Source organism: Chenopodium quinoa, unplaced genomic scaffold (assembly GCF_001683475.1).
Source record: "Chenopodium quinoa cultivar QQ74 unplaced genomic scaffold, ASM168347v1, whole genome shotgun sequence".
Classification (NCBI taxonomy): domain Eukaryota; kingdom Viridiplantae; phylum Streptophyta; class Magnoliopsida; order Caryophyllales; family Amaranthaceae; genus Chenopodium; species Chenopodium quinoa.
In genome coordinates, this window is record NW_018743783.1 from 2,719,429 (window position 1) to 2,739,290 (window position 19,862).

At 34.3% G+C, this 19,862-nt stretch overlaps 1 protein-coding gene across 2 annotated transcripts; it reads left to right on the forward strand.

The window, feature by feature from the left end:
• The first annotated feature begins 511 nt into the window (after positions 1 to 511).
• Positions 512 to 6,401, forward strand: LOC110684840 (protein tesmin/TSO1-like CXC 2). Of its 2 annotated transcripts, none has more exons than XM_021861269.1 (10): positions 512 to 1,744; positions 2,548 to 2,708; positions 2,813 to 3,527; positions 3,952 to 4,376; positions 4,476 to 4,553; positions 4,828 to 5,008; positions 5,092 to 5,187; positions 5,283 to 5,349; positions 5,462 to 5,615; positions 5,710 to 6,401. In XM_021861269.1, the coding sequence occupies exons 1-10, from the start codon at positions 1,694 to 1,696 to the stop codon at positions 6,053 to 6,055; spliced, it is 2,274 nt and encodes a 757-aa protein (XP_021716961.1). In that variant the 5' UTR covers positions 512 to 1,693; the 3' UTR covers positions 6,056 to 6,401. The 2 variants fall into 2 exon arrangements, with proteins under 2 accessions (XP_021716961.1, XP_021716963.1); XM_021861271.1 differs by having other exon boundaries at positions 4,828 to 5,002.
• The last annotated feature ends 13,461 nt before the right edge of the window (positions 6,402 to 19,862 follow it).

The following is a 19,862-nucleotide window of genomic DNA, read 5'->3' on the forward strand; positions in this document are numbered from 1 at the left end:
TGGGCCAGAAAACTTCCGTTTTCTCAACGTTAACATGGAGGCCGAGACGAGGTCCCTCCACCAAAATCAACTCCATAACCTTCCCTACCACCAAGGTGTCACCGATAATAGAGTCATCATCCAAATACCAAGCCTGCAAACATAAGTCGAAAGAATCCCTAATTCGACAAACCAACGGATGGAGCACCAAAGCAAAAAGAAAAGGGCCAAGAGGATCACCCTGCCGCACACCTTGACATGACCATAAGGTATGCTCCCCATAAAAGAGCCTGGCTGGAGAAGAGTAACAAAATTCAACCCAACGCGAGAGAGCTGGACAACGTAGACGAACCTCACACAGTAAAGCCGTATGATAGTGTGTCAGCCATTATTATTATTATTATTATTGACACGAGATCACGCGCTGCCTTCCTAATTAATAATTGATAGTGTGTCAGCCATTAGTCTAAATTTAAGGTGTTGGATACACCCAACTTATAGTTCAAAGTGTTAAGACCAATTTTACTTTTTTTTTTTTTTTTTTTTTTAACGTAGTTCTACAATACAAGTTGGTGATTGGTTTTCCATGAAGAATTCCGATGCTTTGCCTTTTTTTTTCCTTTGATCATTTAATTGTTCAATAATAAAGTTGTTTGAACATTACTTGTTTGCTTGAATATCCAAGGATGGTCTTAATATATAAATAATAATAATCACAATTATTCCACTTTGAAAAACTGTATTTGAGACAATTTGTTTATTGAAACTAATTTGTTAGTGAGTACGTAAATCATAACATATTTCATATAATAATACTTATTAGGTCTAAATTTAAAAGTTAAGTTCTTAATATAAATTTCATGTACATACAAAAGTCGTAAAGTATATCGAATGATGACTCTTACATAAACTGTACCTGCAAAGTATTCAATTGAGTTCAGATCAATCTACAGTCATTGTATACCCAGTGGAACTTGAAATCCATAGAATAACTTCAATTGATTTACTTCATTAAGCGATTCAAACACAGTAGAACCTCTAATTCACTTACCACCAATTATGCTTATTTATACAAACTATATTATAAAACCCATGTCTCATTTTTCACAAAGAAATAAAAAAAAGTGTATAAAACTAATTAAAAAAAAAAGTATTTTCCTTTAAATAAAAAAAGGTTAGCTATAATAAAATTACGTTTATTAAAAAGCTGAAATACTGGGTCAAAGCATAAAATCTAGCTCGGCATGCAAAAGAATAGCACAACATAAATACTCCATTATCAACAATTAATCAAACCCAATTATACGTTACTTTTCCAAAAAAAAAAACAAAAAAAGCCAATTGTACGTTACTTACAATGTCTTTTATACATTTTTTTATTTTTTTTATTTTTATTAAAAAAAAAGAAATAAATACTACGACTAGTAGTATTCTACGGTGGGTAAGGGTAGGGTCGGGTTATCAGCACGAGAAAATCTCTTTCCCGCTCCTTCCTCCCTTCAAATCTCACTCATTCCTTCTCTCTCTCCTCCTTCACTTCACTTCACTTCTCCTTTACCATTTTTCACAACTATAATCCCCTCGCAATAGCAATACATTTTATTCTTCGGGTTTTCGGAATTTTCGTTTTCGATACAAAAAATAATCTAAGTATACTAGAGGCTTTTGATTTTGGTTTTGAGAAATATTTTTTTTGTATGTATGAGTTGCGAACATGGACACCCCTGAAAGGAATCAGATCGGAACACCCGTTTCTAAATTTGAGGTTATTTTTCTTAAATTTACTCCGTTTTTAGCCTGTTTTGTTGTTAATTTTGTGATAAAGTTGGTTTTTTTGGGTTTGTAATGTCGTTGACTTGATTTTCGTTTCAATTTGCATGTCTCTGATTCAATTTTTTTAAAGGGTTTGTTTTTTTTTTTTTTCCTTTTTTTTTCAATAATTTTATGATTTTTTGAGGGTTTTCCTTGTTTTGATCGATTTATGTTGTTGCAGTTTAAGGGTTTTTTTTTTTTTGTTTTCCCTAATACCCTGACTTCACATTGGGGTTTATGGTTAATCACAAAGTCCTGTTGCTTTGCTCTTATTTTGATACATTGTAGTCTTTTGATTATTTACATTTTTTTCGGTTTGTTGAAATTTTTATTGGGTTTATTGGAAATTTTTTTGTAAAGTACTTCGAGTGTGTATGTTTAATTGAAACACATTTTTTTGTGGGTTGATTTTAGGTCCTAATATTTGAACCATGTTTTGAGTATACAATTTATCATATGTAATGATAGGATCGAATGTCGTCTACATCATTGTCGTTTGCGACTCTCTTTACATCAAAGAAGAAAAAAAACATATGAGGTTTATGGGTTTAAAAAAAAAAAAAATCTTTATAATGCCCACTTGATTTTGTTATGATGGTTTTTGATCTTTCAGTTTCTTACTATATTGATGAATTTTATATAAAGATTGTTAGTTCAGTAGTAATACTTTGCAGATTTCATGCTATGTATGTGATACAATGCTATCTCTTTTGAGTAATTGTTTGATGTAATTGTATGCATTTCCCTTCTATACAGGAGTCTCCCTTTTCCAACTTCATCAACAGCTTGTCTCCTATCAACCCAACGAAGACGATTCACGTTTCTCAGACGTTTGGCTCGCTTAGTTTTACCTCACCTCCATCAGTATTTACTTCACCCCATGTGAGCTTTCAGAAGGATAATAAGTTCTTAAGAAGGTATGGTTAATGCACATTATAAGGTATTTGTTTCAGTAGCATTATAATGTTTTAAATTTTCATCTGTTTTTGACATGTTATTTTATCTTTGTTTGTTGTCAAAGGCATCTGGTTTCAGATCTCGCGAGACATCAGCTGTCATCAGATGAAGGGAACAAAGACTCTATCACAGAAGAAGACGGCAGCACTGAGCATCACCCTGAAAGTCTGCCAAATGTACAAATTAGAGGTGAAGGTGGTGAAGGTTCCGCCAAGCCACTCGAAGATGCATCAGACTGTGCAACCGAGCTGCCAAGGGAACTTAAGTATGACAGTGGAAGTCCTCGCCACTGTAAGGCAGTGAATTCCTGTGGCAATGAAACAGGATGTGAGCCAAACACATCAGCAGCCCTTATCCAATTTATCCAGGAACCTTCTGTTAGAGGGACCTTTGATACAGAATCAAATGCTAAGGAGACGAACCATGATAACGAAGAGGAAGGATGTGATTGGCAGAGCCTGATATCTGGTAGTAGTGACCTTTTTATATTTGATTCACCTAATGTTACAGAAACTTCAAAAGGGTCATTGCAAAAATCACAAGAAGAAGAAACAAATGTTTTCGCGTCTCTTTTGGCACGCTTTCCATCTGAGCAGGCATATGATCTGCAAACTTCACTTCAAGTTGGTTCTGCTAGTTGTCTTGAAGCGCATGAAACTAGAGAACAATCAACTCAACCCACTGAGGCCACCGAGTTGAATCAAATAGACCAGCCATCAGAGAATTTGGAAAGTGCTTCTGTCAATGAATTCTTTTCTGGTGAAAAACCAGGAAAGCAGGTAATAAAGCCCTCCTTATCCTTATCTGCTTATAAACATTTGCTTTGTGTTTTTCTGGACTTTGTTTGCATGCACCTTATTAATGTTTTACATGCTCTCTATTCTGACATCTGGATCTGTTTACAATGCCTATTTGGATGCAAAACTTTTGTCTTTGATCTTGTATTTGGCTCAGATTTGACGGATTGCAAATAATTTCATAGAATTTTCAAGCCTGGAATTCGTATTTTACTTATAGTGTTGTCCTTGCAACTTTGATTGTAGCTTTGCTCATATAATTATGCTACCTTTTCTGAGTGATTGTCACTCTTTTATTCTTGCATAAAGTTAAAGTGTTGTGTTTTTAGTGCTTTCAAAACCTTTTTCTTGTGAAAGGAGTGTATGGAGAACTCCTATTGAGCATGTTCCTGTTTTGAACTTGCAGCCTTTCAGCAATATCCATAGGGGATTGCGACGGCGTTGCCTTACCTTTGAAATACCTAGAACAAAGAGGAGTATAGATAGTGTTCTTTTCTCCAGCTCTATGTCTTCTTTACCAAATGAAGAAAATCCACCATCCTCCAACAGGCTGCCTATCACGCCCAGGGTTGATCCTGCAAAGCGCATTATGCCAGGTATTGGCCTGCATTTAAATGCACTGGCAGGAGTTCCGAAGGGCAGTGGAATCTCCAACCAAGAGTTGCTTTCTACAAATTCACAGGATCCTCTTATGAACTCCTTAACTTCTTCCTCTTTAAGAGAAGATGTTGGTCCTGCTGAAAATATAGTTGAAATGGCAGAAGATTCTTCTCAAGCTTCAGTGTATGCAGCTAATGAGGACTTGAATTCAAACAGTCCAAAGAAAAAGAGGCAAGTGTAGTAACTTTTGATTTCTAGTGGCATAATTGCTTGACAGGCTTTCCATTCAAAGCATGAGTTTTCTGACTGATGTTGTATGTATTGTTACAGGCGCAAATTTGAAACTATTGGAGAAGGGGAGTCGTCGTGTAAACGTTGCAATTGTAAAAAATCAAAGTGCTTGAAGCTGTAAGTTGTTCATTTCTAGTGTTGGTTAAGAAATTGGAAGAGTATGTGTTGATGGAAGTTTGTCTTATGCATGACACTGCATTTATTATAAGAAATATTTGGCTTCTACAAGGCCTTTTAATGTATAAGAAATCTTAAAAATTTTGTATGGTAATATGCTTTTAGAGGAAGAATTTGAATTGAATTGTTGAAACAACCCAGTAATGCTTGGATCATCTTGCTTTAGCAAGCAACTCACATGATCTTTTGGTTTGACTTTTCTTTATGGGTGCAGCTATTGTGAATGCTTCGCGGCTGGTGTTTATTGTGTCGAGCCATGTTCCTGTCAAGATTGCTTCAACAAGCCCATTCATGAAGAAACAGTTCTTGCAACCCGTAAGCAGATTGAATCTCGTAACCCACTAGCATTTGCTCCCAAAGTGATCAGGACTGCAGATTCAGCTCAAGAGGTCGGGGTAAGGAAATATTTAAAAGGAAGAAAACTAGCTCCACTTTTTTACCTAGCCTCTTTTTTGACTCAATAAAAACTACTTAACAGGAAGATACAACCCGAACTCCAGCATCAGCCCGTCACAAGCGAGGGTGCAACTGCAAGAAGTCAAATTGTCTGAAAAAATATTGTGAATGCTATCAGGTTTGCCCCTTCAGTCTTTCACCTCTTTAGATGTCTGTTCAGTCCTCAAAAGCAATATTGCAAATCAAATTAAACAATTTCTTTTACTATAATAGGGCGGTGTTGGATGCTCCATCAATTGCAGATGTGAGGGGTGTAAAAATGCATTTGGTAGAAAAGATGGTGAGTTGGATCATTCTATGCCCTACAATTTTGCTCACCATATATTAGAGTGTCACCATTTGCTAATGAGACTAATTGATTGAGCATGTCGTGTGATGTTAACTCATTGCAGGGTCCAGTCTGATTGGCACAGAAGCAGAAATGGAAAAGATACAAGCCTCTGAGAAATCCATGCAGGATAAAAGTTCAGATATTCATGCATTCCACAATGATGATGACCAAAATTCTGAATTCGCCATCCCTATGACACCATCAAGGCTTTTCAGGTTGACATTCTAAATCCTAATTCAACCCCTCACTGCAACAATGAAACTGTATAACTTTATCTGAGGGCTTATCTGGTGATTTTGTATGTGATAGGCCATCAGTTCCAGTGGCAACTTCCTCGAAGGGAAAGCCGCCAAGATCTTCCTTAGGAATTATTACTTCATCCTCAGGTCTGCACCAAGTTGATGGACCAGGAAGATCAACATTTCTTCGAACATTATCTAGGCCTGAGAAGCATTTTAAAAGTGTAGCAGATGAAATTCCTACAGTTCTTCAAAATTGTAGTCCTCCCAGCAGTGGTTTAAAGACTTTATCTCCAAATAGTAGGAGGATCTCTCCTCCTCACCATGCCAATGGACAGACCTTCGGACATAAGAGCAGCCGTAAGCTGATCCTGCAGTCGATCCCAGCGTTCCCTTCACTCAGTCCAAGACGCTGAATTTGCAAATTACCATGGAAATTTGTAATAACACACCTATCATCTCTACTTCTCTAGGTGGAGTTACAAGTGTGCTAATTAGTGTTATAGTCCTTATAACACACCTATCAATCCTTTATGCCATAGCTGTATAATATTTCTATAATTTTTTTCCCTTATTTCAATTTTTTTGTTAGGTGAAATTCTTTTCACTATTTCATAATGCTTAAGTTCCAAATTAGGATGTGAATGTATTAGACTATTTTAGGATTTTAGTATATTTGTAAGAACAGTAACGGCCCAATGGTAGTCTAGCGCTATACTAAGGGTGGTTCAGTGAACTATAATACTTTCCATATTGCTCGTATCTTTATATTTCGCGTCTTTAAGATTGTAGAACACCATGAGAGCTTGGGTGTCTAAATCCCAGCCATATATGTTGTAAATAAATTTTGACAGTAGTAGAAAATCATAACTACCATAAAATCTCCACCATTTCCTCTTTTTATTGTTTCCTTTCCCCTTTTGATATATTTCTGCATTATACATCGGCTTAAGGATTGGTTTTTTCATATTTGGTTCATAATAGTCCTCAATGGTAATGGTAACAACTAAAAATAGGTTGGCTATAAAATGCAGCCTAAAATCTCTTTAAGTATTGTATGTCCCAATATAAGTAAATAGGGGGTTTTTCTGGTGGCCTTATCACATGTTATGGAGGATCAATTTTCCAATTTCCACTAAACAAAGTATGAGACTAATGTAAGGATACCAACTACATGGGAAATGATTTTGGCACACCATAAGTTGATTTTGGCACACCCCCTGTGTGAGAGTACAGTTTTTTATGCTCTTTTCACGTGAAGGTGTGCCAATATCAATTAGGGGTATGCTAAAATCAATTCCCCAACTACATTCCTCAAATTTCTATTGTAACAAATTGTGAAATTCTAGAAAATATGTATGGGAGACGTATCTGATGAGTGGCATTTATGCCATGATTTTACCTTTGTTTGATGCAATATCCCTTCATTTGGATCTTATTTTACCTTAATTTTGATGCAAATACTATTGTCCAGTTTGAATCCCAAATGAATTACTTTCATCTAAAACGTTCATTACCATCGATTACCATTTATGCAGTGGGGTGATATATATTACTGTATTGGGAGGTAATGGACATAGTGAAAAATACTAGTTCAGGGACGACAGTGTTTTATTTTAGACAACATTAGGAGTAGATATGTATAACATATCGGCTTTGATACCTTTAAATAAAAATTTGACATGTCAATTTGGATAGAGAGAATAAATATAAGTCTACATATGATAGAAAAAAAAAAGACAAAAATGACCCATATTCGATTATCCAACCAAAATACCTAAACTGAAACCCGAACTCTACTTGAAATTACTTGACTTTATTTCGACTCGATTTGATCCGAACCAAGAACCAATATGTCTAAGCTTAACTAATTAAATTATTAGAAAAAGCATATGGACAATATAAATGAAAACAATCGTTAACACTAGCAATTTTTAGGGGTCTATTCGGTTTCCGGTTTGGATTTTGGCAAATCCAATCCGATCCGAAATAAAATTCGGTTTTTAATTTTCAAATCCAATCCGATCCGAATTTCATATCAATCCAGTCCGATTCAATCCGAATTACAATTCAGTTATTTGCATCCAATCCGAAAATCCTAATTTAAATACATTGTAAAGTGTTAGGGTCTAAAGTGATTATAAAAATAAAAGTTCGAGAATAAAGTTGTACATTGCTAATAAAAGTATTGAAACATACTTTTGCATAATTTATATTAATACAATTATCAACATAATTTTACATGATTAATATAAACAATCATTATTTGTAAAAGTATGGTTTCATATTTTGGTTAATTCGGTTTATAGGATCCAAACAAGGTCAATCCAATCCGATTTGAAAATCCGAATTTTCAAAAAAATTTAATTCGATCCGATCCGAATTAAAATTTAGATCCAATTCAAATTAATAATTTAGTTTGAATTGAATTGAATTTCGGTTTTTATCCTAATAATTGACACCCCTAGCAATTTTGGTTCAAACATGACTCCAATCGAATAGATCATATATGAACTCAATCCGAACGATGTGATTACCGCTTCTGTCTATATATGTGAAGGATTGTAATGATTTTCCTTAAACAGTGTTTCCACATGACTTTACTAGCCCATCAACATTTGCCCATCACTTGGCTATCCTTGGAAGAGGACCTCAAGATCCATATTTCAAATCCTAATTCCAATGACATGGCCTACGACAATGACAGTGGCTGTTTTATTAGGCTAACTAATGGTTCTAGTCTCTTAGCTTTATTGTTTTCACTGTGTTGATTTAATTCTTTGCTACCTGTTGGGCTGATTGGAGGTTTTCTGTTCATTCTTTTATTGTTGTTGTTTGCTTGTTGTACTTTCCATAAATTATAAGTTACCTAATCTAAAGATGAAAGAAAAACCTAAAGAACCTAACTCTAAACTATAGCTGCCACTTCTCCTAAGGCTCCAAGTGATCAAACGGCTCCTAGCTCCTACTCATCAAGTCGATTATCGTATGTTTAGTAGTATGTTTATTTTTAATGTATCATTTTTTTATACTTAACAAGTTTATTTTGAAATGCACTATGCAGCAAGATTGTTTAACACGTTGTATAAAAAAATTTAAGTGATTAAAAAAAAAAAATCATAATTAGACCCATTATGGAAATAAAAAATTAGACGAATCAAATAATGAATACTCTATAAAAAATTAGTGAAATCAAAAGTCGGCAAAATACACAAAATAATACTTGTATACATTTAGTTATATATGATAGTATATACATTAGTTATTAATTTTACTAAGATCACTATTCGGAATCTTTATAATTTATATACAGCTTAAATGCCTTATTTTGTTAACTAAAATCTATTATATCAAATTTATATGATATAAAGTATTTTATTGTTTATACTACCATATTTAGTTATATAAGATAGCCTATATATTAATTACTGTCAATTTAATGAGATCGATTAGTGATTATTAATTAGTAACTAAAAAGATTCCTTTAGATTGCATATTAATATACTGCAACAAACTTTAGAATTGCCATAAGTAGTGGTGTGTAATTAGGCGGGAAAATTTTCATTGTAAGAGCGACATGTGTCAGTTTTAGGTTGAGCGTCCTCTGTTTTAGTATAATTATAGATAGATAGTTAGATATATAGATTTTCCTCTATTTGTTACATTTGCCCATTGTGGGCGTGGACCCTTCATGTTTTTCCTTACTCATGATATTCATCTTGAATGTATAAGTGAAGGGGAGGGACCGAGAGATGAGTAAAATATTGATGTTTAAATTATGGGATGCTCGAAATACTTATCTACTTTATTTATTCACAAATTTTTATGTATGACTAGAGACATGGTGTGACCACCTTACTTCTATATAGGGTATTTGATTAAATAGTAAGGGTTAAAGTGATGAGTAAATGAGGTAACCCTTCATGTAAAATTACAATCGTAGAAAATACACAATATTAGAATGAATTAAAATCAATCAAAAATATATAAGAACAATTTAAATATTAGAAAAAAAAATCAACTTACATAAGTTGACATAAATAAATTCATTTCTAAATGATTTGGAATCAATTAAATCTATTTTAGAATGAATATGATTTATATGATAAAATCTAACTAAAAATATTATGCAAACTAATATGTCAAGTTTTTTTACCTATAAAATATTATAGAGCGACATTTGTCATCCTACATTGTTCCGCTTGTCTTTTAGTATAATATATTTATATATTAGTTTCATCATTAAATTAACTCAAAAATTTTTTAAAAAAAAAAGCCCTTTGTTGCTCTGGTTTTAGGAACCAGAGAAAAAAGTCACTTTTAGCTCCGATTTTGAACCGTAATCTTTTACACTTGTTATTGGCTACCCTCGGTTCAAAGTTGGAACATATACCTCCATCTTAATCGAAACAAAAGAAGTTTTTTCAGCCGGTGAAGTGAGGAAACAAATTACATTTCCTAATTCTCCAAAAAAATTCCTAACATTAGTCAATCAATCTCTAGATTTTGCTCCAATTTGTTCAATTTGTCTACCTCAACTATTACAGGGTTGTTATCTCTCACTTTTTTTGATTTTGAATTTGGGTTGAACTTTTATATTTTTCAATTTGATATATATATATATATATATATATATATATATATATATATATTTTCTCAAAATAGATGAAGGATTGTTATTTTATTCGAGTTTTCAACCTATTTTTAATTTGAGTTTTTAACCTATTTTTTGTTTGAGTTTTTGATCTATTTGTTGCAAGAAGGTTCCCTAATTTATTATTATTTTTTTTCCTGAATAATCTAATCTAGGAATTTTCAGTTTCTTCATGTATGCCCAATTTTGTTTCAAAATTCTACCAAAATGCTTTTGTTTGTGATATTTGGCACAGAAATATGACGGATTTCATATCTTTTTCTACTAAAATGCTTTATTGTAGGGTACTGTTAAATGCAAACTATATGTATGTAGGGACACTCGCTCATAGAGTGTATGTAGGGATCGGAGCATTGGAGGATGATGTAGGTTGATACACGCTAGCAAATAATGCCCAAAACTTATATTTATAGATGAGATATGAAGGTGGAAGAAGTGTGTGGCATATACATTCAAATCTGTAAGCATCTTGAGTATCCTCCAATTCTTCTAGGCCCTTCCACAATTTTCCCATTAATTTCTTAACGTGTTAGAATTCTCTAGAAACCTTTAGAAGCCTTGAACCATAATAAGTTGGGTTATGGAATTTGGGCTACACTAACCCAACAGATAAATTAGGGTCTTTTTGGGCTTTTTTGCAATTAATTGAGACCGAATAAAGTATTGGCTCAAATATGGCGTGAAGAAGCTAAAGTGGTGGAGCAAGGTCTCTTCTTCTTATGGAATAAGCACTAGATTATCCCTGTGCGATGCATGATTAGAATTAATTTTTCTTATAATTTATGTACTGTTGCATTACGTTGTATATAAAGATTAAATTTAAATATTAAAATAATTTAATGTTAAGAATATATATATGAACCATGTTATATATATACAAATTACAATTAATAATTAAAATAGTCAAAACAAATGATTTAAGGAAGTATTTTAATGAAATCTGAAGACTAAGTGGAGTTAAATAATGATTAGTGATAGAGTATAAAACATATTCTTGGGCCTTAACCATCAGCTTAAGCTTTTGGTTGAGTTGGTCCACTAACATGGTATCAGAGCTAACGTGACACAAAGGTCACGAGTTCAATTCTCATCCACCCCCCCACTTTCAAGTGGAATATTAAGCGCTGGGTATGAGGAGGGCCCATGCTACATCCACTCTTCAAACCCGACGGGCTCTGGTGTGAGGGGGCGTGATAGAATATAAAACATATTCTTGGGCGTTAACCATCTTTTTAAGTTAAAACGACACGTAGGATAGAGTCGGGTAGAAGATGTCAACAATATTTTATTTTAGTATTAGTTAATAGAATAGATTAGTGTAGATGACTTATGTAACTTTTTTTTTTTTTTTTTTTTTTAAATTTGAATTTATTTAATTCTACCTTTAAACTTCTTATGTGTTACATATATGTAAAAAAAGAATTATTAAAAGATTTTCAGTTAATTTTGATAGAATTTTTTTTAAGAAATATATAGTATTTTAGAGGGAAAATTTTTCATAGAATTATGCCAGTGTCTTATGTGGTGATTACTTTAGCATTTAGTATAGATATTCATTCCCCTATTCATTCTATTTTTTAAATTAAAAAACTTTTACATGTTCTCCATTAAAAAATACGAAGCAATTCATAAAGTTAAGTCATAATATGAAATACGAATATAATACGTTTAAAAATTTATGGGAAAATTGAGTTTACTAGCACCAATTATGCCTTGGATGGGTTAGTAGCACCACCTATGAATAGTAGCTATAGCAACAAAATTTTTTGCAATTGGTACAACGTGTCATAGATTTCTATCTCTAATATCCAAAATAACACCAAGTATATATACTTGGTGGTAAGCTAGGCACGGGCCGGGTTGGCCTGCGGGCGGCCCGGCACGGCAAGAACTCCGACGTGGCACGACACGGCCCGACAACTGGCTCGGCCTGGCACGGTGGTCGCCGGGCGTGCCGTGGGCCGTGCCACGGACAAAAGTTGGTTTTTTACGGCACGGCCCGCGTGCCGCCTGTTAATAGCAGTTGCTCAACGGAAATGTCAATGGAGAACGTTGAGCAACGTTCTTTTTTTCATTTGTTTCCAACGGATAATTTCCCCATATTCTCTATAAATACCTCCATCTTCTTCATTCCAAATCACAAATTCACAATCTCTTCTCTTAATCTCTTATATTCTCTATTAATTCTCTTAATCTCTTAAATTCTCTAATTATTATTTCTTAATATCGAAAAAAATCAAAAGTTCGTAATCGTAATTAGTGGAAAGCATTGAAGCACGGTTGTAAGATCTAAACTAGTCTTTAATTTATTATTGTTGTTATTGTTATTGTTATAATTATTGTTATTAGTTATCATTGTTGTTATTGTTATAATTATTGTTATTTATTATTATTATTGTTATTATTATTGTCATAATAGTTGTTAGTAATTATTATTATTGTTATTATTATTGTTAAAATTGTTGTTATTAATTATTATTATTGTTAATTATGGCATCACCAAACACGAACAACCCATTATCCTCTAGGAAAGCCCGTGGTAATAGGTCTAGGGAATCACCTAATCCAATTACCCCCCCAATTTCAAGTCCGACCAATGACCCCGGTAACGTCCCCCTAGGCTTTAATTTAGGCACGATGGTACTTCCGATTTTACTACTAGAAATAGGTCGTTTTCCGACGGAATCGTTCCGACGAACTTAAATTCCGTCGGAGAATTCGAAAATTCCGACGGAATTTTGGTCTATCAGAAATATCCGTCGGAAAAACTAAGTTGCGTCGGAAAATCCCTCGGAAATATTCCGACGGATTTTTTTCCCTCGGAATTTACTGCTTCCGACGGAATATTCCCTCGGAAAATTTCTTCCGACAGATTTTTCCGTCGGAAGCTGTAAATTCCGAGGGAAAATAAATCCCTCGGAACATATTAATTTCCTACGGGTTTTAATTCCGTAGGAAAATTCCGACGGATTTTAAATCTGACGGAATATTCCCGACAGAATTTTACCCTTTTCCGATGGAATTTTATAAAATAAAAAAAAAAACTAAATCCTAAAAAGACAGATCTCACATAACCCCCCTATTATCTTTCCTCTCCTATTCTCTCCTCTCTCCTCTCTCCTCTCTTCTTTCTCTTTCTTTCCCTCTGGGAAAATCCGCCTGTTCTTCTTCTTCTTTCCCTATAATTTCTCGGCCCTCCTTCCTTTTTTCTCATCCCTCCTTCTTCTCTTCTCATCCCTCCTTTTTCCCCCTTTCTCTTTCTTCTCGATCTCCTTATCACTCCTCTTTGCAACAACCATCGACAACACCAACCGCGCAAGAACACCACCAACGCAACAACCACCGACAACACCAAGGCTGTGTAAGAACACCACCACCGCAACAACCTCCGACAACACCAACACCGAAAACAGATCTACATTTAATTTTGGTTAGAATTAGATATAGTTTTATTTTGTTCAAATTTTCAATGTATAACTTTTTTTTTTGAAATAATTGTATATTTAAGTTAAAATATTTGAGATAATTGTATAGTATAATTTGTTTTTGTTAAATTTTGAATTTTGTGTTGATTTTAGATTGTTTATTTAATTTTGAATTTCTGGTTTTTATTTTATGTTTTGATTTTTGATTATTTATTTATTTATTTATTTATTTATTTATTTATTTTTGTCACGGGTTAGGGTTTTTTTTTGGTGGGTGGTGAGGTGGGTTCGGGTTGGTGGGCTCTGGTGGGTGGGTTCGGGTCTGGTAGGTGAAGATGGTTGGTCAGGGTTAAGGTGGTGGGTCTAGTGGGGTAAAGAGGGTTATTGGCGGTGGTGGGTTAAGGGTGTGGTTAGGCGTGGGGGGTTAGGGTTTGGGTTAGAGGGTTTTGGTGAGTTAAGGTGTGGTGGGTTACGGTGGTGGGTTAAGGTGGTGGATCTGGTGGGTTAGGGTTAGGTGGGTTAAGGTGGTGGGCATGGTGGGTGAGGGCGAGGTAGGTTTTTTTCTTTTTTTATTATTTTTTTTCCGGCAGGTTCCGACGGAAAATCTGTCGGAAATTCCGACGGATTTGAGTCCGTCGGAAGGTAAATTATAATGACGGAAACAGTTCTGACAACCTTAATTCCCAATAAAGTCAAAATTGACTCCGACGGAAATTCCCAATAAAGTCAAACTTGACTTCGACAACCTTAAGTCCGTCGGAATGGACCTTTCCGACGAAAATTCCCTCGGAATATAGACAAATTCCTACAAAATGTAATGCGACGGTGCCTTCCGACGGAATTCCGTCGGAAACCGGCATTTCCGACGGAATTTCAGGATGTTCCGAGGGATTATTTCCGTCGTTGATTAGTTGTTCTCTAGTAGTGTTTTCAACCCTATAACATGAATAATATGCCCGGAATTCCACCACCAAACCAATTTTCACAATTTCGGCCAATTCCCACCTAATTTCTTTGACCCACAAAATTTTTATTCTAGCCAAGGTAGCCAACAAGATACCCATGCCTCCGGTTCCACTACTAACTAACAAATCCCCGAATCTACAAACACCCAATTCCCAAACACACAAGAGAAATGGTTAACCGAAAGTGACATGGTAAATATCAAAAGCCGCAAAAGTGATGTATGGCATTATTTCCTCCTAAATAAAGCCCAAACAAGAGCAAAATGTAAAACATGGGTCATACATACTCGGCACAATCCAAGTCCGGGACGGGACACTTAAGTAGACACATGAGAAGTTGTGCAAAATCATCTTGTGATCCAACCCAGCCAAAAATTTCTCAATTCCATCCACAAGGATTTACCTACAACTATGAGAGGGATAGGGATAAACTAGGGAAAATGATAGTACACGCCGAACAACCTTTTCTTTTCTCCAAAAGTGACCCATTTAACACTTACATTACCAAAGCATACAACCCCAACATAAAAGAATCTCTAGGAAAACCGTTCGTTCCGCCACCATGAAAAACTTCCTAGAGTACAAAATGCGGTTACAAGACGAATTGAGTAAACTTAATTGTAGAGTGTCTTTGACTGCCGATTCTTGGGATAGTGGTTATAAATATCACTATTTATGTATGACTTTCCATTGGGTAGATGATCAATGGTTGTTACAAAAACGAATAATCCATTTCAAAATGCTGGAATACTCCCACACCGGTACTAACATTGCTCACCATTTAATGGAAGCAATAAATGAATACAACCTTCGAGAAAAAAATCATGTCTAAGACATTTGACAATGCAACCTCAATGACATATACTGCTAATTATGTCAAACAAAACTTGACCGATGTAATATTAGTTGGTGATGCACTTCATACTAGATGTGTTTGCCATGTTTTTAACTTATGTGTACAGGATGGAATTAGAGCAATTGGTCCATACTACAACAAAATTAGAGATGCTATTATGTCTATTAATAGCTCAAACATGAGATACCAAAAATGGAAGAGTTTTCTAAAGCAACAAAAGATAAGAGCAATAAAAATCAAAACCGATTGCCCAATTAGGTGGAATTCCACCTATGACATGTTAACCAAGGCAATTGAGTACAAGAATCCGTTGACAATTTTTTACAACCAAAAATTTCCAAACAATGCTATATATGAGGATGATTGGTATAAATGTGAAAGATATATGCAATTTTTATAGTTATTGTATAACATGACGTTTTGTTTTTCTTCTGTTTATAATCCTTGTGCTCAAAACTTTCTTTCAAATGCATGTTTACTCGCCCAACTTTTCGCTGATCATCGCAACCAAGGTGATTATGATCAGTATCTTCCAGCAATGGAAACAAAGTGGCGTAAATATTATAGTGACATTCCTTTGATTTATATTTTTGCTTCCATATTAGATCCTAGGCAAAAGTATGAAAATACATTTATGTTAGTTGACATTTATTTTCAATGCATGCTTTTTGACAATAATGTAAAAACCTATACGAGTAATGTGAAGGATCAGTTTTTTGCTTTATATAGAGTCTATGAAACCAAATATGGCACCGTTCGTCACTCAGGCCCTTCCCAACCATCCAAAAACGTAAGTAAGAAGGCCAAACATTTATTTTCACAAGCTACTAACTTGATTTCAAGGTTTTCAGGTGATTCATCAATAAGGAGAACGCAAAGCGATGTCTCGGAGTTGCAAATGTACCTGAGTTACGACTTCACCAAGGGCATAGACGACGATGAGATAAACAGCCTCGACCTCCTTGCATGGTGGAAACAACAAAGCACGAAGCATCCAACTTTGGCAGCAATGACACGAGACATTCTTGGTATCCAAGTCTCCTCCGTTGCCTCCGAACGAGCTTTCAGCGCATCCGAGAGGGTTTTAGACGATAGAAGAACAAGTCTAAAACCCGAAACACTTGAAATGTGCATGTGTTTCAAAGATTGGTTGGATGCTGAAAATCGCTCACAAGACCGTTCTTACAACGACAACGACAACAATGAAGGAACCTCCGCTTCCGACTGTTTGGGTTCAGCTAGTTCCCAATCAATGCAACTAGCCGATGACCTTGAAGGCGAAGACGAAGACGAAGGCGAACAAGAAGAAGAAGAATAAACAATTTTTGTATATTGTACGATTTTTATCATTATCAATATTATCATTTTACGATTTTTATCATTATCTAATTTTTGTTTAATATCCTTGTACGATTTTTATCATTATTATCATTGTACAATTTTTTCAAGTAATAATAATATGAAGTATGCATTATTCACATCCAAAATCCAATTTGCCTTTTTTCCCGTTAAGTTATAATTTGTAAATTATTATAACAAAAAAAAATTATAATAATTAGTAATTAATAATAAAAAAATAAATATAATAAATTATAAACTTTAAACTATAAAGTAATAGTATAAACTAAATATATAAATATAAAAAATAATAAAACATAAATATTAAACTTAATTTATTTTAGAAAAATAATAATATAAGATTATAACTTATAAGTTATAAACTATTAAAACTTCAAAAAAAAAAAAAAAAAGGGAAGCAAAGGCAGCAGCCCAGCAGCCCAGTCCGGCAGGCGAGCACGCAGACCAGCCTAGCACGAGCCTGCTCAACACGTGGGCCGTGCCGTGCCATGAGCTGGCCTGCGATTTTTGGTGGCACGGCACGGCACGCCTCCTCCGGCATGGTGGCACGGCACATCATGGCTCGTCGAAGACCATGGCCCGCCATGCACGGCCCGCGGCGGCTCGACCCGGCACGTTGCCCACCTTTACTTGGTGGGTTACTAACCCTTCGGTGGGTTAGTAGCACCACCTATGAATAGTAGCTATAGTAACAACAATTTTTGCAATTGGTACAATGTGTCATAAATTTCTATCTCTAATATCCAAAATAACACCAAGTATATATACTTATTTATAAGGTCAACAATGCCATCAAATATAACACCCGCTGCACCCACTAAAATATTAATTTTGTTCTAGTTATTAGCATAGGTGGTGTTACTCATTGCACCGAATTCAAAACCAATAAAACATAATGTTCCTCATTTTTCTTACGAAACAACATTTCAAATTCCACGTCATTACTTCCATATATTTTCGCCAACTAAAGGGATAATAACTTCTAGAGCCTATGCTCGTGTGAGTAATAAGAAACATCATCACATGGATGGGGTCATATAAGGGCCATATGCTTTTACCCCTTCCACTTATAGCTTCCTAACATGATAAACGATAGGCAAGATGTTCACACAATCTCTTGACTTTATAGCAAAAAGAAACAATTAAAACCTAAATAATCAATAAAACCAACAACTCCTCATAATTCCATATCTTCCTTGAACGATCATTCCACCTTTTGGAATGATGTAGTCATGTCCTATAAAAGCTGGCTAATAATAACTTTGACATTTAAAATTGCAAACAAAACTTAGATCCGATCATCACTAACATATATACACATTCTTTTTTTTGCTCATATTTTTGAAGATCCATTTGAAAGTGTTCACCTTTTTACTCTACTTTATTCTATACAAACTTTTAAAGATTTCATTCACAAAGGTTGTCTTTAAGAGTTGGTGGGGGGTCTAATTTATATGATCATAATACATGATAGTATATATGATTCTTGAGTTGTCTTCCAAATATTTTATCAAGGTTGTATGTGTTGTTTGATGATGACATCAAGCGGAAGACAGAAATATTGTCGATGGTGTGTGGCCGTGGTGAGTGTGCTTAAAGCATATGGCAACTCTCTATGGTCATTGGTGAAGAGTAGCATCAAATATTGTTTTTGTTTGCTATATCTTTCGTCCTTTAAAGATTGTCTCATTTAACTTTTATCAGGCTCCAAAATGTGTTTAAATACATAAATATTTTCAATACCCTTTTATACAAAAGAAAATGCGTGTTATACATATCCCTTAGAGCTACATATAAGAAGCTAAAAAAGGGGAAAAACAACAAATGAAAACATAGCATTAATTACACTAATTTGTGCCTAATTTTGTCATGCATTCCTAAATTAATATCAAAATAAAAAAAATATTAAATGCTTATTCTTAGCCCTAATGGATACATATAACATTACCTTTATAGAAATTTAATATTTTAAAAGTAGACATTGAAATGAATTTAACAAGATCTCATTATAATATAATATCTTACAAATACATGATAGGGTCAAAATAATGAGAATCCTTTCATCCATTAAAATATATGCAAACAGTTATAATTGATTAACACACCTAGCTCATAACTCAACCCAACCCATTTTCTGATACCATGATAAACGGGCCTGAGTAACACTTATCACAAGTGTCCACTTTATACATCCAAGGAGGTTCCACCTTAAGAGCATATGACAATGAGGGGATGGAATAGCTCCTTAGCTTAGTCTTATAAAGTGGACACTACTTTATAAATCCCAATACTCACTCTTATATTTTACACTATTTTAACGTGGGACAATACTTTCACTTACATTTAGGCTTGTTCGAGGACTCAACATCTTTACTCAAGTAAAAATTTGAGTCATCAAGTTTTGTGTAATTTTGAGTTTGGGTCAAATGATTTCAACCTTTGGGTCTATCCAATTTTGTCACATCTTGTTATCCCATTATAATACCAAGGAAGTAAGAACTGAGGAGTATGTATATAACTATATATATTTTTTAATTCATGTACTTCATATTTACCAAATTGACAACATATAATGTCTTCTAGTTATTTTTTAGCAACCTCATTCATTATCAGTTTTGTAACACTTGCAAAGTGTTGCAAATAAGTAACAAAAGAAAAATTTGAACTCTTGCTAGAAACATCAGTCTAGTTGGTAGAAGCTAAGAGGGATCAATAATGACTAACCAACTAATCAACTAACACACAATATTCAATTAATTACAAACCAATCAACCATAATACGAATTATTGCTCAACTATACATATTTATCTTTCGAAGGGCTAATCTTTCCATCAAGATTTACCACTAGTATTTCCGAAATAATCATAATTATTAGTTGTACTTAGTTTAGCTCCCTCGCAAGCTAAAACTTGATTTAATATTTATTTACACAGCATATTTAAAAGGGGTAATTGGATTGGACA

Coding starts and splice junctions, on each gene's coding strand:
- LOC110684840 (XM_021861269.1), top strand. CDS start 1,694: ATGGACACCCCTGAAAGGAATCAGATCGGAACACCCGTTTCTAAATTT. Junction 4,554..4,827: donor AAATCAAAGTGCTTGAAGCT/GTAAGTTGTTCA, acceptor TTATGGGTGCAG/CTATTGTGAATGCTTCGCGG. Junction 5,616..5,709: donor ACACCATCAAGGCTTTTCAG/GTTGACATTCTA, acceptor TGTATGTGATAG/GCCATCAGTTCCAGTGGCAA.